The sequence below is a fragment of the Etheostoma spectabile genome, chromosome 24 (genome assembly GCF_008692095.1).
Source record: "Etheostoma spectabile isolate EspeVRDwgs_2016 chromosome 24, UIUC_Espe_1.0, whole genome shotgun sequence".
Classification (NCBI taxonomy): domain Eukaryota; kingdom Metazoa; phylum Chordata; class Actinopteri; order Perciformes; family Percidae; genus Etheostoma; species Etheostoma spectabile.
The window spans coordinates 9,881,445-9,906,427 of NC_045756.1; the positions used below are offsets into that span (position 1 = coordinate 9,881,445).

The window sequence follows — 24,983 nt, forward strand, 5'->3', positions numbered from 1 at the left end:
GGTGCTCGCGGCGAGGCCGCTGATGCAGTGAGGTGAAGGAGGGTCAGCGACTCTCAAACGACCTTCTGACATAGAATGTAGCCTCAGATATCTGATTAGAGGAGCTTTCTTTGTTCATTGGGTTGTTTGTTGGACTACCAGAGAAAATGACACTTTAGCCCATAGACTCTGGGAAATAGAAACTGGAAAACATGTATTTCCCATTTAAATAGGCCTGAAACGATTCCTTACTAAAATCCTCGTAGTACTGAATGATGGTAATGTTTATGTATGTTTAATGTTTGCCTTAGTTTGAGATTGTTATTGCATTTCAGAAAATGTTTTCTTTAAAAACAATGTAATATGGCACTTAATGTTTAGTTTTTTGAGATAATATTGTAAGCAATGCATATGTTGAGAATAAAAATAACATACTAATATATATTATTGCTCTCTTCCATAAAACAAAAGTATTTCTTATCTGATTATTAATTTGATGGAATACTTGGTGGAGTACTCGATTACTAAGAGAATGGCTAGCTGCAGCCCTACCCTGTAAGGAGGCGTACTCTGCTGGTCTACTGGTTCCTCAGCTGCAGTATTCAGGCCCAGCTTAGCTCTGATTGTGTTAAATGAAAAATGAGTGTGCCAGGCGAACCAGAGGGTTTGGGGGGCGTGGGGGGCGTGGGTCAAACTGGCAAAGTTTCACAAAATAGACAGCAGAGAGTCCTGAGGCTGCAGGAGTCACATCTGCAATCCCACTCTATGAGCTCACATACGGTAGCATAGCAACAGTTAGTGGAAGGCATCCCCTTCTCACGCTGGTCAGTGACTTCAGTGGATGGGGCCAACAACACAGGACTTTCCCCCAGGAGACCGCTGTTCATGTTCCATATTCATATTCCATTTTATCACCCCACCCAGCCTCCTTTCCTAAACCTAACTGTCCCGTTCGCGCCGTAAAGCGTCTTAGACGATAAAGGCGACTCAGTAACCAAGCGTTGCGTTTTACCCTCGCCCAGTGACACGGTGTTGTTAAAAGATGTGTATTAATCATTTGATCCATCCATGATGGGTGTGGTACATATTTGATACATTCAAGGTCAAGGTTTATTTCTATAGCACATTTACAAACAGTCACTGTACAAATATAGACAACGACATAAGATAAATGCATAATAAATAGCCTAAACCATACCAAAAATCATAAAACGGATAACGGATAAAAAACTTTGCTCAAATCAATAACAATAAAATGTCATAGCTCAGATGTGGTCACTGCGCCGGTTTCCTGTCAGCAGCCGCATTCTGAACTAATTGTAATCGGCAAACTGAAGAACATGAAAGAATTTTTTTTTTTTCCACGCTTTTAATTCTTTTGGGACCTTTTTTTTGACGGATTTCTTGGTTGGCTTGTTGGTTCCAACGTTGACCCCATCCAGAGGTTTTAAGTAAATGACTAAAGGACAAAAACAAACTGCAGAAACTTCTCTCTCATCCTGTCAATGTGTCACAGGGTCCAATTTCTGTACGTCTCAAAATGTCATTTCACGGTGAGAAAATGTGAGTGTGTGTGCGAGAAGCATTGCGCTGCCGGCATTCTTTCTGTCCGCATCACGTGTTTCCCCCTCGTCTCTTCGCTGTCTGCTGCTCCTCCGGATCCATCCGTCTGCATTAGGACACTCAGAGTTCTGACAGATGTTTGCAGTGGATTTTCTCTCCGGCTAGGATTGTAACTTCCCTCCGAGCAACAGGAAAAAAAAATCTTTTTATCACTGTCGGCTCAGTCGTCGCTGACGCCTGGAGCCCTCGGTCTCTGCTCTGGGGAAGCTCTTTACTGGTTGTTTTGCTTCTATTTTCCATCATTTTGCAGCTTTGCTCTGCCCCCAATGTTTACAACATCTGGCTCCGCCCCCTAATGTTAACTACATCTGGCTCTGCCCCCAATGTTTAAAACATCTGGCTCTGCCCCCAATTCTAACTACATCTGGATCCGCCCCCTAATGTTTACAACATCTGGCTCTGTCACCAATTCTAACTACATCTGTCTCTACCCCCTAATGTTTACAAAATCTGGCTCCACCCCAATGTTAACTACATCTGGCTCCGCCCCCAAATCTTTACTACATCTGGCTCCGCCCCCAATAATTAAACGTTACAGTTAACTAAATTAATACAAAAAATAAGACACTACTCTGAATCTATTTTAGGAAATAAGATAACAAAGATCCCTGTATCAAACTTATTTGGTATTTAATTCCTTTGAAGGTAAAATGTCTTAAATGATTTTTTAAACCCATACTGAGGGTTGTGTTAGTCTATGGGAGACACACTGGACCCGACTGAACCTTGGATTCATTTAGTTTCACCTTGTGTAAAATAAAACTCCCTCTTACTGCATGCCTCTAGGATACTGATGTGGAGCAGTACTAAAGGATACCTTTGTGTATAAAGTAAAAGGTGTTTTGTTATATTGTTATGTAAAAAAAAAAACATTAGCAAATACACAAATGGCTTTCATGCAGTTTATCAACATTTGATGATGGGTGGCCACGGATTCCTTTAACCTGCATGCTACTTTCCATTCCTCCACAATCTCATTTTCTTTTCAATGTGCGGATGGCGTTTTGGTTATTGCCCAGTGTTCCATATGTAAGGCAAGGCAGGCAGCTTTATCTGTAGAGCGCATTTCAGCAACAGGGCAATTCAAAGTGCTTTACACAAAACAGTTAAACGGATAAAACACAAGTACAAACCGTTAGAAGTAAAAACATTAAGACAGATAAAACCCTAACACACTTGAGACTACCTTAACACTAATTAGTCAATGTTAGTGCTACCTTTCTTGATCACCCTCAGAGTCACTACCCTTCATGACTCTATTTTTAGAGACGTTACCTTTCGTCTCCTTGGACTCTTCTTCACACTAATTAAGCCAATCTAGTGCTGCCTTTCGTGTCTATTTCAAACACTACACATTCACATTTTTTCTTTAAAGTATTACCCTTTGAGTCCTTTTTTCTCTGTATTACACAACCTTTATACTTAGTCCTTTTCCTCAAAAAAATAATTCATAAAACAGATAAAACACAAGTGTAAACACTTGAAACGATGTACACTGAAACAACTCCTCTATATGTGTGACTGAACAGAAGCAAGCTTCTGAGGATTAAGCCCCGACTGTTCTCTCCAAAGCCCTGATAATTGTTCATGTTTTAGTTGGTTAGTTCACATACTTTTAAAAAAAAAAAACGTCAATGATTCAGGGGCGTTGGAGAAAACCTTCTGGGCTGGAGACTTTTGAAGGCACCATACATTGGTGCCAGAGTTAGTTAAAAGATAACAGCTTTTGGTCTGAATGGTTCTGTCTTAACATTTAAGTGGACTACACCAAGGCTACTAGTCAATGCGACATTCTGAACGTAATGTTTTGGCTTTAGAGTAGTCTGGATTAATGGAAATACATTACCAGGATAAGCCTGATGACCCAGACGCCCGGGGAAGACTCTTGGAAGAACAACCTCCAAGCTATCAAGCTAACGTTTAGAAAAAAAAGCATGGGAGGCAGAACATGACGTAGCTCCGCTTGTTTTACTCATCCACTAAAGGTTTCTGTGACTGAACTTTAGAACTTTGTTTCCTCCAGGTCGAGTGGGAGATTGGATACCCCCAAACCAAGGGAGGCTCCTCACCATCGAGAGGGACGGAGTTAAAACCATGAGTGAGTCAGTTAGTCCATATTCTAAGTTTAACAAAACATTCTGATATAAAAAGTGTTCACTTTCTCTATAGCATAGAATTATACTCCAGGTTGTGTATGGCACTGATTACCAACCAGTGTTACAAGTACCCAGCAGGGTATTAGCCAAGATTAAGAGTATTAGCCGAGTGCGGGCATTTCCTTTTTTCAGCTGTATCCAGCCCTTTTCTTGCACGGCACCTCAACGGTAGAGATGTGCACACTACCGCTACTGCTTTACTTCTGCCGTTGCCAGGGGTGGGAAGACTGTAGTAACTCAACTAATTAAAAAAACTGAAATTATGATTTGTTTGGAAGAATATATCCACATATTAACATGAAGTCAGCTGTCAACAAATCAACACGTTACAGTTATGTAAGCTTAAAGACCAGCTTGCTAGAAACAGTTGAAATATTTAGCCAATAGTTGAAATAAAGCTAAAGTACTGACTGACAGTTAAAATAGTTAGCTTACATTTGAAATAGTTAGCTAAATGCACTGGCTAGAAGTAAAGGTAGTGGATAAAGGTTTAAAACATTTAACTTCACTCCAAGTTGTAGTAGTATTACTTCCTAAATTTTGAACGTTCAGTTGTAAGAAATAATGAACCATACCCCACCTTTGTAAACAATGAATAGTGTTACTTTTGGCCCAAACATTGGGTAGTTAATGAAGGGGTACATGACAGGGCCATGGGGGACCATTGGTGTTTGAGATGCATGCATATAATCATAGGTGTAATTTACGGGGGGGTTGAAACTCCCCCAATAATTAAAACTTGCAAGTGCAATCACCCCAAAAAGCTAGTATAATTTCATTTAACATACGTAAAGACATTTGCACCATAAATTGATGCAGAAAAGGCACAAATTGTTGCCAAAAAAATGTTTGACATTTCAAAATTTAAATTTTGCGCCAAAGTGGAGATCTTAACCCTCCTAATATTGAACATTGAGCCCTTGGGAGTGTGGCCTTGACCAACTGCCACTTTTCTCATTTGAAAGCCATGATGTCTCTCTCTCATGGGTGGACCAAATTCTCTGGGCGGGTAAAGCCGAGAAAGGGGAGGTAACCTTGCCCCTTATGACTTCCATAAAGGGAAGATTCTAGATCGGCTCATCTGAGCTTTCATTTTCTCAAAGGCAGAATAGGATACCCAGGGCTTGGTTTACACCTATCCCCATTTCTAGCCACTGGGGGCCATAGGCAGCCTGGGGGAACTTATATTAATGTTAAAAAACCTTCAAAGTGAAATTTTCATGCCATGGAACCTTTTAAGGTGTATTTAGGTGTACATTTTGGAAAACACTACCAAGAGCATTTGTGCGTCATTAGCTGGCAGACCGAGCCATTTCCTGATGTATGAATTTGACAAGCTATCCAACTTGCTTACAGTGGAAGAGGGGACTTCGCTCATCTTGAGAGGCCACATTATCCTTTGGTACAGCATGTATTGGTAACACCACACCTTGTACTTGCCTGCGAGCTGACTATTGTTGATCCTAACAAGGTTACCGTTCAGCTGTTTCTTCACCACATTCCCCATCTTATTAACATAGAGGTCTGCCTAATAAACTCGGCAGAGGCTCTGGACGGGCGGGCTGGAAATCAGGGGGATCTCATCACCGCCAGCACTAAAGATGGTGCAGTCACTCCTGACCCCTTTCTGGAGGCACAAGCTTTGATGGCTTGATTGTCATTCTTGCCCACTCAACGAGTTCATCAAACCTCTTGAGCAGTCTCACCATACATTGAGCTGTCTGGAGTATGGTGGTAACATCATCCATGTACCATTTCAGTGGAGGTAGCCATTGGCATGATGGCAACTTCAAGTCTTCATGAATGCAGCATATCTGGAGATCCTTAATCTCCCTAACCAGACAGCATGCAAATCACCTTTCTCTCGCCTTCTGAATCTGTTACCATATCACAGAAGAATGTTCAACACACCCTGGAAAGCCTGGTATGCCAGCCTTCTGTCAGCTGGTGTCTAAAAAAGAGGTCATCCTATTGGCCATGATGGAGAAGATCTTTCCTTCCACATTTAGAAGGGCTACATTCCTAAACTGGCCGATGTCCTTTGAGTCTTGCTCCTTGGGGATGAGGACAGATGGCGCTCTCCGCCAATCTGAGGGGACAACTTCTTTCTTCCATGCTACTCCTAGAAGTTCCAACAGGATCCTCTGCATGCCAGGACCATGCCTGTACAGCTTGTATGGTATCCAATTGGGGCCTGGTGCTGAGGCTCCTTTAGCCTAGCAAACAATCTCTGCGACCTCACTGAGTTTTGGGGTGCAGTGTTAAAGGGCATGGCAGGGGGGGCTAAGCAAGAGACATACCCTGGGGAACCCAGTGGAGTCAGTCTATCAGGATCACTGAATTGCTGATTGAAATGCTGTCCCAGCTCCTCCTTTGTTGTTTTGTAGCTTTCTGCTCCTCTTGTCATCCAGCAGCTGCCCTGCATGTTTGAAGGGATTCTTGAAGAAGTTGCTCCTCTTTCTCTTTTCATTTTCTGTGCTTACAAATGCACTCACCCCTTCACAAGATGACCAGACTTTTCTTCACCTCCTCCCATAGTTATTTCAGACCTTCCCTCTCCTCTTCTTCTGCTTTCCTCCACTGCTTTTGGAGCTGGCGTCGCCTCTTTACCAGCTGCTCAATCTGTGTTTCCCTCATTCTTTTCTGCCTTGGGCCTGCACGCTGCTTTCCTGAGATTGTTCCGTATCTGCCTCTGCGCTCCTCATACAAGATGTCCCAAATGAATTTAAGCTTGGCCAAACCATCGCCACAAATTGAGTGTTCCAGAATAGTACTGAGTTCTGCATCCAGATGTTGTCACACTGTTAATTCCTTCGCTTTTGGCCACTTGAACCCTAGTCTTTGCCCTGGTTCTCTTGTTTCCCCTGTGTGGACTGGCTCTTGGTTTTTAAAGCCGTATGATGTTCTGGTTGTGCTCTCCACAGGACCACCTTCAAGAGGATAGCGCTCCACTATTGGGTCTCCTTCCTCTGCTTCCAGCTCCCTCTCCTCAGCCATGGATCCCTCAGCACTGTAGTGTGTGTCCTGGCTCTGGGGTCTACTTGTCTCACCTGCAGCCTGTGCTGCAGTGCACAGCTGCTGGAGACTCTCTTCTCCACACTTTATCTTTCCCTGATGAATCTGTAATCTTCTGAACGTGGTCTCTTTCTCCCACCCACACCTACATCTCCTCAACTTCTTAATCTCATTGTCTATGTTCTTTCCAGTCTCTGCCTAGAAGTCTGTCTGTTGTGGCTCTTCTTCCATCCTGCCTCTCGGAGGGCTGCCGGGTTGTTTTCAAAGTCAAGTTAAGAGTGTCCCCAAGAGGACAAGTGGGTTGGGTGACTAGCCTTCCACTCGCAGTACAGGCTTTCCTGGTCGCCAACTGCACTTTCACAGTAGTCAATGGAAACCAGATATTAGTTTAGAGTACAGGTAGATGGTGAAACCTGCTAGGCATTTCGGCCTGACGCACCTCCACCAGTGCTTAGGTATACATTTAGGAGAACACTACGGAGATCATTTATGGGTCATCAGCTAGGGACCATCAGTCATGGATGTTTTGCTCTTTAAACCCCAGTACATCTCATGGGTGCAGGGATTTCTCCCTGCCACCCCATACTGGTGCCCTAGGTGATGATTGGACCCCAATACTTTGCCTTTCTTCTCAGCCACAGCCAGAAACAGCCTTTGTCTGCCTCTCTTTGCCAGCTTTTTTTTTTTTTTGTGCGGTGCCTTGCTCCTATCACACCCATGTCGCGGAGCAGACCAGAGGTTGAGGAGAAACCCCGGGACCCCACCTCCACAAGTTATGTGACTGCCCTCCAACCAGCCTCCCTGCACTTTGCAGCCAAGTCAACTTATTTGTCCTGCTTATGCACATGGGCAGCTTCAAGCCCTCCTTCAAGCCCTGTAAGTTCCACTATCAGGACAGAATTGTAAGCAGCGGATCACAAGGTTGTTTCCACTATCTCCCTGGGGAAATTGAGCTTCTTTCCAAGGGCAACTGCTAATGTCCACCCCTTGACTGGTGTAAGGAGTCTTGCTGGATCCTTCTGGCGTTGGGTGTTGCCCCTCTCCTTAGCCCTTGCAAACTGGATGGAATGTGTGATTAGGGCTGTGGGGCTGCTGTTTGCTTCCTGCCTGCATGTCTCCACCACCTCAACAAGCTTCCTCAGCACCAGTTCATGCCTCCACCGGTAGTACCCTTGTGCCAAAGCTGTCTTGCAGCCTGTCATGATGTGTTGTAAGCTTGCGTTGGCAGCATTACACAGGAGGCAAGATTCCTCATTGCCCATCCAAAGGTGGAGGTTGTGGGGGAAAGGTAAGGTGTCATGTGCTGCTCTGATGAGAAAACTTAGCCTATCCTCTGGAGTCTTCCACAGGTCAGACCAAGACAGCGGTCTGTCTAGAAGGCCTTCCCAAGACAGCAAACTTTCCTGGCCGACCCTGGGACACCGCTTTGATGGTAAGTCTCTCGTGCCCCGCTCTCATCACCTTATCTTTCAAGGTGTACTTAGGTGTACATTTTGGAAAACACTACTATACTATAGAGTATTTGTGGGTCATTAGCTGAGGAAAACCAGTCACGGATGTTTCGCTCCTTTAACCCCAGTACATCTCATGGTTGCTGAGCGATGGCAGGGATTTCTCCCTGCCACCCCGTGCTGATGCCCTAGGTGGTGATTAGACCTCAATTATTTGCCTTTCTTATCAGCCACAGCCAGAAACTACCTCTCTCTGCCTTTCTTCTTCTTCCACTCTTCTTTGGATGCATTTGACCAGAAGAGCTGGGCCTGACCCCAACCGAGGCCTGCCCGACCGTCTTGCACTCTGCCAACCACCTCCCGGTGTTGCAGCCTTCTTATTGCCAGGTCAACCTCCTCCTCGGCTTTACATTCTCTCCCGGTCCGTACCTGGGTATCCGCAGCTCTCACCAGATGGTCTGTGGATTCTCTTAGCTCCATGAACAGCCATGCATTCTCCTGCTTATATGCCCCGCTGATGGAATGCAGGGGCAGTTGAAGCTTGGTCCTGCCAAAGAGGCCTACATCAGAAAAGCAGACCAAGCCATTTCCTGATGTAGGAATTTGACAAGCTATCCAACTTGCTTACAGTGGAGGAGGGGACTTTGCTCATCTTGAGTGGCCACATTATCCTCTGGTACAGCGTGAATTGGTAACACCACACCTAGCACATTTAAGTAAAGGAAATACAGAGTTCTGGTGAAAATGTACCATCCCATTCCTATTGGCTGGCTCAGGGTACAGAGCAGAGCATAATCTCATGGTCAGGGTGTTTTCTAATGTGAGATTTTGGTCCATTTTGATGGCAGACTTAAAGCTTTCCTCCCTTCCCCTTAATGGAAAAGCTTCCTAAAGCTCCCTGAGAGCCACTGGATTTGGAACGTAGGTCTATTTCAGCCCTAAAACCACCTGCAGGGCACAGCTGTACTTTCATCTGACACAATTTGTGTGCCTGTTTTTGCATTCAAAAGCCGCTTCACTGGGATGGGAGTAGGATGAGCGGTTTGATAAGTTGGCTATTTATTCGCAAAACTGATATGATCAAATTGATACGAGACTCTATTTTAATTTTAAAGAGTGAACTGAATCCGACTGTTTGTCAAATGGGCTGAAGGGAGTTTGTGAGCTTGAAGATGTAACCACCACTAGGATTGTGAATCGGCCTGCTGATTTTTTTTCTTTTTTTTTTCTTCAACTTGGACTCTTATTTTCCTATGTTTTTGTTTCTTTGTGATTGAAACAATCTTCACAATTAGTCCATTATTTAGCAACAACGCTGTGAGCGGCAGCTGTGAACAGCAATGTAATAATCCTTTAGGACAAATGTGCATTGTCATTGGTGTCCACTCAAAGTTCTGTTTTTGCCGCTGACACTGACTCTGACAGATTATTACTCTAAGTGTCTACTGAACTACCTGAAAAAATTTGATAAGGGAGTGGAAAAGATTCCCAAGTGGATTTTGGTTAGATAAATCAAAATAGAAGCCATTCCAATATTAATTCCAGAATGAAATGAAATGTCATTCTCCTTAACTAGAGCACAGTATCAGAACAGAGTTTGGCTTTCAGTCACAGCCAGTTGACAAATGTAGGCAAAGTAAATAACAAGCATGCAAGAGTGGGACTGAACTCAAACATGAAAAACACAAAAGACAATAATGCCCTGAGCAACAAGAGGGGGGGAACGATTATAGGTCTGCTGGGGAAGAGGAAACATTGTTCTTGTTACTGAAAGAGCCAGTGCTGCAGCTCAGCAAGCAGAAAAACAGAAAGCAGAAACAGACATTGCTTTTTTGATCGAGAAGGGAATCCATCGGGCTGGACTGTCAACCATCTAGGAGTCTTAATGTGATATTTGATATTTATAGTTTGACATGCTGTTTAATTTTACCTAAAAGCCTTTGAAAAGCCTTAAACAACTGCAACCAACTCTCTCTACACTGTTGGCCATAATCCATGTTTTCCCAACTGGTTTGACCTTGGTTTACATAGACCAGGCACAGGATGACTGCCGTGTTAACCCAAATAACAGGTTTAAAGGGGAACCAAGACCCTATTTTCCTATGTTTTTGTGTGTGTCTAATGGAAACAACCATTTTTGACAAGATTGTTGCAGTCGACAGTCAGCAAAAAAGCTGCAATGTGACCCGTAGGACAAATGACTACTGTCAGTTAGCATCCACTAAAAGTTCTGTGGTGGCCATTGACTCTCAGATTATAATGTCTGACAACATTAGTGAAAGGATCCCTACAGAGTTACCCTGATGACCTTTTTGTTAAAGAGTAAGATCCTTTTTTAAAACATATATAAAACGTCAGCACAATTGCTTTAGTTAAAACCCACCAGACTCCATGTAAATAATCAGCACTTTTATCATCTTAAAACATAGCTTATTCAAATTGGACAGAAACTAATAAAACTACCAAAAGCCGTCTTGGTTCATCTTTCCACTGTTCCATTAATCACCACTCTGGTCTGGTTGAAATAATGCCTTAATTCACCCATTTACATGTGGAAGTATGATTGCTCTATTCACGCTAAAAGTAGTGATTATTTACATGGAGTCCATTTCCGAAAACACTGGGGCGTTGACTCCGGGTTTCTCAACCTCCATTGCTAAAGCTCTTTATAGCTGCATTCTTTGTAACTTCTAGCAGGGGGTGACTCTATGCGCTATGAGCCTACTGGAATTATTACATCATTAAACATTTTACAAACAAGTTTATTCAGGGCCCGTGATGCAAATGGTCTGTCATTCATGTAATGCTGTCGAACCGGGCATGAATTCAGATTTTCTTTTGATACACTTATTGAAATTAAATTACAGCAAAGTCTGACCCTCAAGCAGTGCTCTAAGATAGTGGCAGTCATCCAGGTGTCACAATAGTTCCCGGAGAAGGCCTAGCACTCGACGATATTATTAATGCAAATACAATGTGGTATGTTTTATTTGGTATCTGTAACAAGAACAAAGCAGCGATAGTGGATTTTTTTGTTATTGCTTCAGCTCTTTAACATGATAAGCAGGAGAGACATATTAAAACAGGGACTTGTTGTTCCCCTCTTTGTCCTCAGTTCCCGCACCACACATTGCATTTCACAGGAGTTTGGCTGCTTTTGGTGAAGTTTATCCACACTTTGAAACGTTTAAGTTACAGCGAGCTGCTATTTTTAGTCATTCAGTATTGATTGGAGTGCTTTTACGTGTCACCAGTTTTTTCTAAATGCCTGTAGTGTCAGAAAAAAGAGACTGTGAAAGATTTTGTAATGAATTCCTCTTGAAGTCACATCCAAAATGGAACCGGATATGGAAACCATACATACCCTACAGTTATCACAGGAATTATGTACTTGTACGTAAAGTTGCCAAATGTAAGCAATCAAATGCTAAAAGTCTATATTATTTCTGTGGCATTTTTCTTCATGCTGAGTTGAGGTACAGAATTATTTTAGGAAAGGTTGACACCCTTGTTTGAACCCCCATTGTGGGGGGGGGCACAACCCTTCTTAACTAAACCTGCATTTTCTGTGACTGTTTTCTGTCCTGAGCACCGTGAGGAGTAACCTGTCAAGCTTTTGCTAGAGGATGCTGTAAATGGAAATTTAAATTAGTTCCGTCAGCTTTGTTATCAGGGCTTGGTGATATGTGTTCCCAAAACACAGAATATCGTCCAGTAAAAAGGACATTTAAGAATTACATTTTAAAAGAGCGGTTTTCTAATTTGCTATATTTGAGCACTACAACAAATAGTAGTAGTAGTAGTAGTGGTAGTGGTAGTAGTAGTTAAAGTTAATGTTTTTTAAAGATTGTACTTTGGTCAGGGGAGTATTACATGTGGACAGTTATCATTACTTGAATATAATTTGATTTAAATGTTTTCCTTGTGCAGATTAGGCCTAAATTTTGTCAGTCATAAACCAATGATGATGTTTAGAATACACTTTATTTTTAGTTTTTTATAATGTCACTACAGAAGTATTGATCAAGGAACACACATCACTTGTTCAGCTGCAAAGAGAAAATCTCTAAAGGAATCTCAAATTTTTACATTTACAAGATCCTGCAAAGAAGGCATTGCATTTTACTCTTTCTGGGCACTGCAGGTTCACGGCGCACAGATGTTAAGGAAAATCGGAACGTCTTCTCCAAAGAAGGGGTTGCAGCTGACGCTACTCAGCTCCCCAATGGGGGTGCTGGGGGTGGGAGGAAACGTCCCTTAGAGGACGGCAATAACGGGCATACCCATTCAACGTACAGGCCCAAGAAGCGTAAAAAAGTCATTGGGCCCATTCTGCCTAAGAATGCCCTAATGCAGCTAAATGAGATCAAGCAAGGGCTGCAGTACAAACTGCTGTCTCAGACCGGGCCGGTCCATGCGCCCGTCTTTGTGATGACTGTAGAGGTCAACGGGCTGCTCTTCGAGGGTTCTGGTCCCACGAAAAAGAAGGCCAAGCTGAACGCAGCGGAGAAGGCTTTGCGCTCCTTTGTGCAGTTCCCCAACATGTCCGAAGCACACATGGCCATGGGCCGGACGCTGTCTGTTCACACAGACTTCACCTCGGACCAGGCGGACTTTCCTGACATGCTCTTCAACGCCTTTGAGACATTGAGTCCCGTAGATGACCCGTTTCACCTTGCATCCAACAGCTCTTTGGAAATTTCCTTCTGCTCTTTTGGAATCAAGTACCCAATGCTACCCTCCCCTGTCAAACCTTTACCCCCACACCCTATGGGGGCACCCTTAACCCCACACCCTATGGGGGCACCCTTAACCCCACACCATATGAGGGCACCCTTACCCCCATTCCCGTCCGCCTCAATGTCCCGTACAAGCAGCAAGAACCCTGTCATGATCCTGAATGAGTTGCGGCCGGGCCTAAAGTATGACTTTGTATCAGAGTTTGGGGTGAGCCACAGCAAGAACTTTGTCATGTCCGTGACCGTAGATGCGCAGAACTTCCAGGGTTCTGGGCGGAACAAAAGGCTGGCAAAGGTCCGGGCTGCACAGGCGGCTCTGTTTTCTCTGTTTAACATGCAGCTGGATCAGGCTCCGTGCAGACAGCCCATACCCAGAGAAGGACTGCAGCTTCACCTGCCACAGGTAAGCATGGACCAAGGTACATGACCATTGAAAGGCCCCAATGTTTTCCCTAATTTACCGGTTTTGTCTTGTCTCCTAAAAAGATTTGATCAAATTAAAGGTCCTTAGTCCAAAATGTTTTACTTATGTTTTTGTTGCTAAGCTTTTGATGATTTTTTTTCTGACATTTGTTGCTCTTTTACATCCTGTAATTTAGGCTGATCAAATATTAAGATAATAGTTCATAAAGCGGCTTTTATTTGCTGCTTTAAAAAAAAAAAAAGTTTTAATACAATTTATCCACTTTTTAAGATGTTTTTATCGGTATATGTTTCGTTTTTCTGAAATGTTTTGACCTTTTTTCCAGAGTTTATGTCCTTTTCTTGGTTTCTAAAGACGTCTGTTTCTGCCCCTGTTGTTGACTTCTCGGCCCACATTTTCAACCTTTTAACATTTAACCCTTTTATTTCATGTCAGGTTTCACCTGCGATCATTTGTCCCCCCCCAGGTCCTGGCAGACGCCATCTCTCGCCTGGTTGTTGAAAAGTTCAGCGAACTCACAGAGGACTTCACGGCTCCACACGCTCAACGGAAAGTTCTGGCTGGTGTAGTCATGACAACGGGTGATTGCTTGGCATTTTTCACATTTTTGTTGCTGTTATTTCAGTTTTTGACTATTTTGTTGTTTCTTTGGACATCTTTAAACAACTTTTTAGCTTTATTCTAGATTTCTCTATCTTTTATTTACAGGCGCGGATGTGAAGGAGGCTCAGGTGATCTGCGTTTCCACAGGAACAAAGTGCATCAACGGGGAGTACATGAGCGACAGAGGTTTGGCCCTCAACGACTGCCACGCTGAGATTTTGGCTCGCCGCTCGCTCGTCCGGTTCCTGTACTCGCAGCTGGAGCATTTCCTGAGGTGCATCGCTTTCCTTTTAACTCTGTGATTCCTTCTGCAGTATCATCTATCTGTAGTTTAAAGGCTACCACTCAATCCCAACCCTTCTCTAGCATTTGCCAAAGCGCTAAATACTTTTAAAAAACCTTGAATCTCTCACTTTTGTCTCCAGTGACCAGGAAGAGGAGCAGCAGAAGTCCATCTTTAGCCAGTGTAAACACGGACGAGGTTTTAGACTGAAGCAAAACGTTCAGTTCCACCTTTACATCAGCACATCGCCGTGTGGCGACGCCCGCATCTTCTCTCCGCATGAAGCCGCCATGGAGGGTGAGTGGATGGAGAATAAAGCCACAGTGGAAATGAACCAGACTCCCTGCTTCCTGGTCAAGAGAATGTGTCATTTTAGTGTCAAAAACGTTTTAAAAAAGTTCCCCCGGACCAGTGACAGGAAGCTGGACTCCTGTGGTGCTTTGTTCTAAGCACATTTTTGTTCTATGAATTGTCCAACCAGGTCCGGTGTATAGTCATTCCCCCGGTGCTCATAGTTTTGGAGTTGATAGTGGTTTCATTTTTGGCTAAGTAGTCTTTCAGGTATTGGTTTCCCCGTACGCTGCAGTAATCCTGTGGTCTTGTAGAAGCTGAGCTTCTCTTGTAAAATGATTGAAGTTTTTTTTCCATACCCTGGTAATGAAAGGCAGAAGACAACATTCCAGCCTCCGGGGCTTAGTCTGTTGAAACGTTTTAAAGCATGGTCTAAGAGAGGGCCGAGGGCCTCTAGTGGTCAGAAGGGAGAAGAACACCACTGGCTCTGCTGAACAGGGGATGTCTTTTATTCATACATATTGCAAGAACCACAACATGTACATGTAAAACTCACTCCCACAATCCTTACTCCACACATTCAAATCCCGTCTAAAAACCTACTCAGTACACTCCGTATAATTTGATGGTACTTGTCTGTTGCTCTTGTTGTTCATTGCATTGTAATTCGGTGTGGTCTTTGTTGTGCATCTGTTTTTATCTTTTACTATCTGTTCATGTAATGTGTGCTTCGGTATCAAGAAAGTCATGAATTCTGAATTAATTGTATTATTATTGATATTATTAGCATTAATAAAAACACTGAGTGATTTCTTGTCTTCCTGTTTCAGATCAGGGCGACAGACACCCGAACAGAAAGGCCCGCGGGCAGCTGCGCACTAAGATAGAGTCCGGTGAAGGAACCATCCCAGTCGGCTCCAGTCACACCATCCAGACGTGGGACGGGGTTCTGCAGGGCGAGAGACTGCTCACCATGTCCTGCAGTGATAAGATAGCCAGGTTTGTCATTGTTTTACTTCCTGTTCACACCAAGCGACACCACATGAGCACTTCCTATCAGGGGCGGAGCCAGACATGGTAAACATTGGGGGTAGAAGTGGCACAAAAGGTTGGAAGTGGCATCAAAAACTTTTTTTAAAAAGCTTTAAAAACTTTGAAAAGGGTGACAAAGATCTGGCTCCAGTTATGTTTTTTTAATACTGTTTATTTGAAGAAAGTCTGCCCCTTTGAAAAAACAGGCTAGTTGATAGCCTGATATAATAACGTCGTTGGTTCTGCCCCTTTCAGGTGGAACGTTCTTGGACTGCAAGGCTCTCTGATGAGCTACTTCACCGAGGCCGTCTACTTCTCCAGCATCATCCTGGGCAGCCTGTACCATGCAGACCACTGCTCCAGAGCCATGTACCAGAGGATCAGTGAGATCCAGGACCTGTCACAGTCCTTCAGCCTCAACAGACCGCTGCTCAGCGGTGAGAAACAGACTCTGATTATTCTTCTGTGTGACAATGTTATGGGATGGATCCCTACAGAGATATACTTTTTAGTCTAACATGAAATCACATACCCAGACTAGCTCAAAATATTCGGACTTAGAAATATGCTTTTGACGCTATTTTGAAAGTTTTTAAACATTTTTGTTTTCTTGTTGATTTTTTTTTTTTTTTTTTTCTCTTCAATTTCTTTACAGTGTGGTATTGGTACTTTTACTGAAGTAAAGGATCTGAATACTTCTATTTCACAACTGGTTTTTTTTCAGCCTAAATAAATCTTAAAGGTCCTCCTGGTGCGACACCTTGTTGACGCTTTCAAGGTTTTTAACTTTTTTTCTTTTGATGCCCATTTGTTGCTTTTATTGACACCCCTTTTTACTGTTATTTTTTTATCAGCCGTTTTGACATTTGTTGGACAGTTTTGTGAGAGCGTTTTACATTGTGCTATTAGTACATTTACTGCAGTGAAGGTTCTGAATACCTCTTCCACCGCTGGCCTACAGGAATCACAAACGCGGAGGCTCGTCAGCCAGGAAAAGCTCCTAACTTTGGTGTGAACTGGACGCTGGGAGACGTGGGCGTGGAGGTGATCAACGCCACCACGGGGAAAGATAATCTGGGCCGACCCTCGCGGCTCTGCAAACACGCTCTGTTCAGCCGCTGGATGCACCTCCACTGCAAGGTAATACTGCTGAGCCTCGGCATCCTGCACACCTGAGAGAGGTCTGCGTCAAATAGAACTCAAAGACCACGTTTTGGCTCTGAACATTCTGACTTTTGTAGAAAATTATCTATCTACATGTATAAAGAAATGATTTACTATACTATGCCAATGATAAAGTATCATATGTTACTAACAGTGCTGTCAGTGGCGTTAATACAAACCCATTTAAACGGCGTCAATATTTTTATTGTGAGAGTAACAATTAACGGCCAAGCAAACGTAGTTTTTTCACATGCTGTTACAACAACTAGTAACGATAGATAAACTAGAACGCCCACCGGATCTAGCTAGAATGGTAACAAAACAACAGGCACGCCACACACGCGGTTTGGGCTTGCGAGCCGGCCAAAGAGTAGTACCGTTACGTTTTGAGTGGATAAGATTCTGGAGGGAAAGTTTCCTTTTTAAAAGTTGCCAAATGTTCTATTGACGAGACCGAAGTGATCTGTGGGTTTGGTCGTTGTGAACTGAGCAATTCCCCCCCCCTGCCCCCAAAGTAATATTTCACCTTTTTATTGATGCGAGAGATTTGCTTCAAAACCAAAACGTATCAGTGGAGACAGAGCCTTACAGTGACAATAAACCCTTTCTTTTTTCTGATGGTGAGTGAAAGTTGTCGCCCCCTAACCTAAGTCTTGTGAGACCCCTTTGTGTCCCGTAGCTGGCGTCCAGCCTGCGGATCCGGACAAGGCGGCCTGGCAGCTACCAGGAGGCGAAGGCGGCAGCGGTGGAGTACCACAGCGCCAAGCAGACGCTCTTTAGAGCTTTCCACACAGCTGGCCTGGGCACCTGGGTGAAAAAACCCGTAGAGACGGACCAGTTTGCTCTCGCCGACTGAGGTAGAGAGTTAGGGTTTAGTGTCTCTGACACAACAAATGTTTTGGATCAGTTTTAACGGAGTAAATTCCCTCTGGATTGCCATGGACTGGAAGAACGAGGCACGCAATCCACATGTCCACCTTTTCTTCTTTTTGTCATGCACTGAAAGAATTTTTTTCTCTAAATATTCAGACTTTTGTTTTTTAAATATTCAAGATTTTTCTCAAAATAGGCAAGCTTTTTTGGGCAAAATATTCAGACCTTCTTCTAAAATCCATGGATTTGGTAAGAAAAGGTCAGTACATTTTAACGTTCCACCTTCGTTTTAATATCCTCATGCTGCTCCCTCTCAACCAGCAGTACACATTCTCATTCAATATAACGCATCATAGGTTACTAAAACAAGAGACAAATGTAAAAAACAGACTTTGGGAATTGAACAGCATTTCCGTCTAAAATATAACGTGTGATCATAACAGAATAGTAGGTAGTCTACTGTAAAATGTTAATTGTGTTGTGTTGCAGAATGTTCCCCTGCAGTTTGTAACAAACCTTTTTCGGCTTTGTTGTAATTCTTTTGACTGCACAAGATATTTTCTTTTATTTCAAGCTGAGAATATGCTACTCATCCACAGCCCCGCCCTCAGTTTCAACGACAGCTTTAGAGATGTCTGATGTTCCTCAGAAAATGCAAATTTGGTCAAAGTGGAGGAAGCCTGTGTGCACCTAATGCTCTCGTTTCCAATGTTACCTTTCACAAGTTGTTTTTCAGACATTTTTGTAGCTTTTTGTCAGTTTCCTGACCCAGAGATTGAAAAACTGACTAAATGGGCCCCCGACCCAGAGCATCAGAAAATCCCACAAAGGATCCCAACCCAGAGTGTCAAACAGTGACTCCAAAAGGGGAACACAGAGTGTCATGGGATTACATTCAACTTTAGTAGAAAGACTTTTTTCTTCAGAAACTAAGCCCAAAGGCACCTGACCATGCATTGTTTTTTTGACACACTGGCAGTTAGACGGAGTTAGACTAGATCAACAACCCTTATGCAATTAGAATATTTTTTGCGTCTATAATTCTCTCCTACAGTGAAATAACCCCTATCACAACCAGTAAAAGATCACCAAAGATTATGTCATTTACATTTCATTTAAATGTCTCTACCACTGTTGATGTTTTACTCTTGCAACACAAAAAAGTCATGTCCTGATCCAGCTTCTGTTTATTAGGACTAGATTTGAAATTTAAATTGTTGTTAAAGGTCCCATGAAATGGAGCTCTTTGGAGGCTTTTATATACAGTACCTTAGTGGTCCCCCAATACTGGATCTGAAGTCTCTTTTATATAGACCTTAGTGGTCCCCCAATACTGGATCTGAAGTCTCTTTTATATAGACCTTAGTGGTCCCCCAATACTGGATCTGAAGTCTCTTTTATATAGACCTTAGTGGTCCCCTAATACTGGATCTGAAGTCTCTTTTATATAGACCTTAGTGGTCCCCTAATACTGGATCTGAAGTCTCTTTTTATATAGACCTTAGTGGTCCCCTAATACTGGATCTGAAGTCTCTTTCCCAAAATCTAGCCTTGGTCCAGAATTCCAGGCACTAGAGCCAGTCCCACATTGAGCTTTTCTTAGTATGTGCCATTTCTGAGTCTGTGGCTTTTGAGAAGGAGACAGGGGGGGCAAGGTGGAGGCTGGGGGGGTGGCCTTGACCAACTGCCACTTTGATCGTTTGAAAGCCATGATGTCTCTCTCTCGTGGGGGGGCCAAATTCTCTGGGTGGGCAAAGCAGAGAAAGGGGATGTAATATTGCCCCTTATGACCTCATAAGGAGGAGGATTTCAGGTCGGCCCATCTGAGCTTTCATTTTCTCAAAGGCAGAGCAGGATACCCTGGGCTCGGTATCACCATTTCTAGCCATTGGGGGGCCATAGGCAGGCTGGGGGAACTCATACACTTGAACCCAGAAGTTTACACATGCTGTATGAAAAGACGCATGCTTTGTTCCTCACGGTCTGACATGAAATCAGACAATCGCTTTTCTTGGTTTATGTCAGTTAGGATGATCAACATTATTTATATTTAGTAAATGCCAGAATAATGAAAGAAGGATTTATTTAGACTATTTCTTATCACTTATTGTAAAGTCAGGATTTTCCATACATGTTATTAGTATTTTGTACCATTGCCTTTTAAACTGTATGACTTGGGTCAAATGTTTTGGATGTCCTTCCACAAGCTTCTCACAACAGTTTGCAGAATTTTGGCCCATTCCTCCTGGCAGAACTGGTGTAAGGCTGAATCTCATCATGTCTCTATCTTAGCCCTACCCCTCACCCCTTCCCCTAGTTTTGCGAGTTCATGTGAGAGTAAGGGCTGTCCCAATATTCTTTTTCAACAAGGGGTAGGGCCGAGTTGAAGGGGTGCCCAGCCCTTAAAACCTAGGGAGGACCCGAGCTGACTTGTAAACAAGGGGTAGCCATTGTACAACAAACAACAATGTTCTTAATTGAAACTTTTAAAAAAATCGCTACCTTGCTATGCTAATTGCTAACTGTTAAAGTTACATTGCTGACTTGCACAGTCCCACATTTCTCTGCCTTGAATGGATGTTGGAATCTATGCATGTCCACAGTTTTAACCATTGGTTTTAACCATTAGCAGAGTGCCTTTTTACGTGTGTGACAAAGAAGTTGTGTTTCTAATAGTTGATGTTTCTGTAATATAATTTTATGTAATGTTTTTGCCTATTATGTTTAATTTATTGAGCAATAAAGACAGATTTTTGTTAAAGTTTTCATGAACATCAATGATATTCAAAACAGTGATAACTGAAAGAGATATACTGTACAACTCACCATACTGCGTGTATTCACATGTGTATTGCAAACAGACCTAAGTACTACACAGATAAGAACATCTTCACCACCACCACCAAAGAGCAAAAAATTATAAAATATATAAATGCATATGACACTGTTGTCAAAACCCACACAATCGACATCTGGACACACTTGCAGACAGCATCTTAGAAGTTTCCGGTCCATACTGTGTGCTGATGTAACCAAGTGGTGTCCCATTTCATGTGTGTGTGGGGGGGGGGGGTCATCCCCAGCCCTTACCACTTGGTGTTGAGGGTCTAGGGGTATGATGGAGGAATGGGATTCAGCCTAACTGATCCAAGATTGTAGGCCGCCTTGCTTGCACATGCTTTTTCAGCTGTGCCCATACATTTTCAATAGGATTGAGATCAGGGCTTTGTGATGACCACTGAAAGACGTTGACTTTGTTATCCTTTAGCCACGTGGTAACCAGTTTGGCAGTATGTTTTGGGGCATTGTCCATTTGGAAGACCCATTTGCGCCCAAGCTTTAACTTCCTGGCTGTCTTGAAAGGTTGCTTCAGTATTTGCAAATTATGTTCTTTCCTCATGATGCCATCTATGTTGTGAAATGCACCAGTCCCTCCTGCAGTAGAACAACCCCACAACATGATGCTGCCACCCCCGTCTTTCACAGTTGGGATGGTGTTCTCAGGCTTGCAAGCGTCCCCTTTTTTCCTCCAAACGTAACAATGATTATTATGGCCAAGCAGTTTGATTTTAGTTTTGTCAGACCACAGGACATGTCTCCAAAAATGAAGGTCTTTGTCCCTGTGTGTATTTGCAAACTGTAATCTGGCTTTTTTATGTTTCTTTTGGAGTAATGGCTTCTTCCTGGCAGAGTGGCCATTTAGCCCATGTCGGTACAGTATTTGTTTCACTGTGGATAATGACACACTCTCACCAGCTTCAGCATCTTCACAAGATCTTTTGCCTTTGTTCTTGATATGCACATTTTTGGACCAAAGCACGTTCATCTCGGAGATACAGATCCCGTCTCCTTCCTGAGCGGTATAATGGATGGACAATCCTATGGTGTTTATACTTGCTTATTATTGTTTGAACAGATGAACGCTGACTGGATCCTTCAGGCATCTGGAAATTGCACCCAAGGATGAACCAGGATTTCTTTTGACTTTCCCGTGATGCTACACAGAGAAGCAGTGTGTTTCAGGTGTGCCTTAAAAACATCCACAGGTGTGTCTCTAAGTAACTCACATGTTGGCAATAAACCTATTAGAAGCTTCCAAAGACATGACATCATCATCCGGGTTTTCCAAAATTGTTTAAACGCATAATAATCTCAGTGGTTTTTAACTTCTGACTTTGAAGAAAGTAATAAATCCTTCTTATTGTTCTGGCATTTAGCAAATATCAATAATTTTAGTAATCCTAATGGAAAAGTGATTGTCTGATTTCATGTCAGACAGTGCGGAAAGAAGTAGTGTATGTAGTGTATGTAAACTTCTGGGTTAAACTTTTTAATGTTAAAATATCTCAAAGTGAAATTGACATGCCATGGGACCTTTTTATAACATTTTTAGTTTTCTAAATGCTCCCCTGGAGCCTCAAACACAAAGGGTATATTGAATTGATTTACTGTTAGGTTGAGTTGTTTCTTTATACTGTATGTATGCATGCGTATATGAGTTTTATTTTGTTTGTGAATGCTTCTACAGTATTTAATTGCTGAACATGTCTTAACTTTGAGCATTTGCAGACTTGATTCAAAAAGGGAAACTATTACTTGTTTTCACTGACTTAGGTAAGGCAAAGGTTGAATGGTAAAATATCAAGTGAAAATAACTCGCCCCTCCAAACCTTCTGAGGATTTGCATGGTCTCCTTCCCCCCCCCCCCATGACCCTTAGAGCGTTTCATAAATTAGCAGTAGCACCTTTAGTGTGTTAAAATAAACGCAAAGGGAAGCGCATACAAATAGCCTACATAAATAGATTAACTATACATAATACCCTGACCCTCCACAGCGTTGCCCGTTCATGCACTACTTTGTTGATTTGCCCCCATGTACTGTAAAGCATGACAACTATGAATATAAATATGTAGAAACTGCTTCCAGTCAATGAGCTAAAGAGTTAATAAATGCTATTAGTTATTTGGACCGGTTGTCTTTGCATTTTTAAAATAAGGACAATGGTGTGGTTGGTTAAGGCAACAAAACTAGCTTGTTTGGTTTAGGAGAAGATTGTTTGTAATGTAACTAAAGTGACACAAGGTAAGTGAAGCTCTCCTTTAGTTTAAGCCATCCACCAGATTGCCTACGATGAAGTAGTTTTTGTCGTCAACAGAAAACTTGGACAGATAGTCTAGCTAGCTGTCTGGATTTACCCTGCAGAGATCTGAGGACCAGGTAACCATAGTCCTCAGATTGGACAGATAGTCTAGCTAGCTGTCTGATTTACCCTGCAGAGATCTGAGAACCAGGTACCAAGTCCTCAGATTGGACAGATAGTCTACTAGCTGTCTGGATACCCTGCAGAGATCTGAGACCAGGTAACCATAGTCCTCAGATTGGACAGATAGTCTAGCTAGCTGTCTGGATTTACCCTGCAGAGATCTGAGAACCAGGTAACCATAGTCCTCAGATTGGACAGATAGTCTAGCTAGCTGTCTGGATTCACCCTGCAGAGATCTGAGGACCAGGTAACCATAGTCCTCAGATTGGACAGATAGTCTAGCTAGCTGTTTTCATTTCATTTATTTGTTTATTTGAAAAGGGGACAGTGTACACTGATCAACATTCGAAGCAAATGTAAGCATACCCGAGTTAGCCATAGGCTACTGTATTACGGAGTGGTAAGCCTGGCTACTTCACTTAGCAGAAAATGGAAATGTATATATACATTATATAATGTAGAACTTGAACAGAGTAGAGGGGCCCATTGACCTGCGCTGAATGATTTATGGCAGCTGATCCACCTCAATGCTACCTGAACCCCTGAGCTCATTCAATGCTGCAACTCAATGCTTATCTAAGTTCTCATTAAAGAAGAATATCCTCCCCTGAAAAAATGAATGAATGAAGTCACCCTGTCCAGCTGCTATTACAACCTATATGTACGTGGCAAACCTTAAAATGCAACACAATGTGCTTTAAATACAACATGTGAAAGTGCAAATTGAGGTTTTAGTTTAGTTATTGAAGGAGACATTAGGTGTGTTAATGGGAGTACAGTTTTATTCAATTAAAGATACTAACTTTGTTACATAATCATCATGGCCAACACTCAACACAGGTGGGTAACGACTGCATGGATTGCCTCAAGCAGGTAAGGGGAAGTGGAAAGGAAATAAAAAGCCTTCTGACATGTACCAGCTGTTTTGACGTCACTGATGTTTTTTAAACTCTGCAGTTATGAGGGTTTGCTGCCATCCTCGGATCAGACGCACACAAACCCCAGCCCTGACGAGGAGGAGGTGTAACTCACCCTCGACACATGAAACCCTCGTGAAAGAGTCTGCATGTAGACCTATCTAATCTAATCACAGGTATCTGGAAATGTCTCATAGTCAGGGCCACTTTGATCGCATTGTGCTGGGTCACTGTTTAACTGGACAGTACACAAGTTTCTTTATTACATATTGTGTAGAATTTCTCTCTAAAGAGGGAGGATTTTTAGATGTAAAGTGTTGATCAAGCAGATCCACCAGCAGCCTGATTGGAATCGGAGTTCCTGGAGTTCTGACAACAGGCCTGGCAGCTTGGGCCTTTCCCATTCCCCAGTTTGTGCATCCTCCATTCCTCTCCTTGCGTCTTAGTCCCGCCCCCAGGAGATTGGAGCTGAGGAGTCGAGCTGTCTGTCGTTCTGTCATATGCTGCATTTTATGAATTGATTTCACAACGTGGACAGGGGCCATACATTTGAATTTGTATTTACAGACAGACAGACAGACAGACAGACCCACGCACGCACGCACAGTCAGACCCAAACACACACAAACAGACAGAGCCAGACAGACCCCCCACACACACACACAGACAGACAGAGCCAGACAGACCCACACACACGCATGCACGCACAGACACAAACGGACAACACACAGACAGACAAACCCACACACACACACACATAATGACAGACCGTCAAACCCACAGGCACGCATGCACGCAGACCCAAACCCAAACAGACAGACAACACACAGACAGACAGACCCACACACACAAATACACCCACACAGACAGAGCCAGCCACACATTCCATTCCAAGATGGCCGCCACCAGTCCGGGTCTTTGTTTGTATGCTTGAGCTGAGCTACTCTTTTTATGTGTTTTTATGTCCTTGGCTTCTGCAAAACCTAACCAAGGAAAGTAATCTCTTCCCAGAAACTTGTGCTTACTGAGTATCTTCGTTATACTTAAATCTATTCTAAAAGGAGAAGTATTACTGTCCCTGGCCGGTTGAAAGAATTGGGGGAATTTGAAATCTACTTTGTCTTCTGGATGATCTGCTTCACCTGACTACTGCTAAATGGCTTGTATG

General features: G+C 43.0%; 1 protein-coding gene across 2 annotated transcripts in view; it reads left to right on the forward strand.

Moving 5' to 3' along the window:
* The window catches only part of LOC116674021 (double-stranded RNA-specific editase 1), a 19,655-nt gene extending 731 nt beyond the window's left edge, over nt 1–18,924 (forward strand). Inside the window, exons 2-10 of one of the 2 annotated variants that reach the window (XM_032506501.1) lie at nt 3,626–3,700; nt 12,369–13,366; nt 13,854–13,968; nt 14,096–14,264; nt 14,416–14,570; nt 15,395–15,563; nt 15,852–16,033; nt 16,558–16,736; nt 17,440–18,924. In XM_032506501.1, the coding sequence (XP_032362392.1) occupies nt 3,626–3,700; nt 12,369–13,366; nt 13,854–13,968; nt 14,096–14,264; nt 14,416–14,570; nt 15,395–15,563; nt 15,852–16,033; nt 16,558–16,736; nt 17,440–17,616 (2,219 nt within the window). In that variant the 3' untranslated portion in view covers nt 17,617–18,924. Of the gene's footprint in view, nt 1–3,625; nt 3,701–12,368; nt 13,367–13,853; nt 13,969–14,095; nt 14,265–14,415; nt 14,571–15,394; nt 15,564–15,851; nt 16,034–16,519; nt 16,737–17,439 lie in introns of those variants that run through there. The other variant, XM_032506502.1, reaches the window with a different exon arrangement.
* Nucleotides 18,925–24,983: the final 6,059 nt, after the last annotated feature.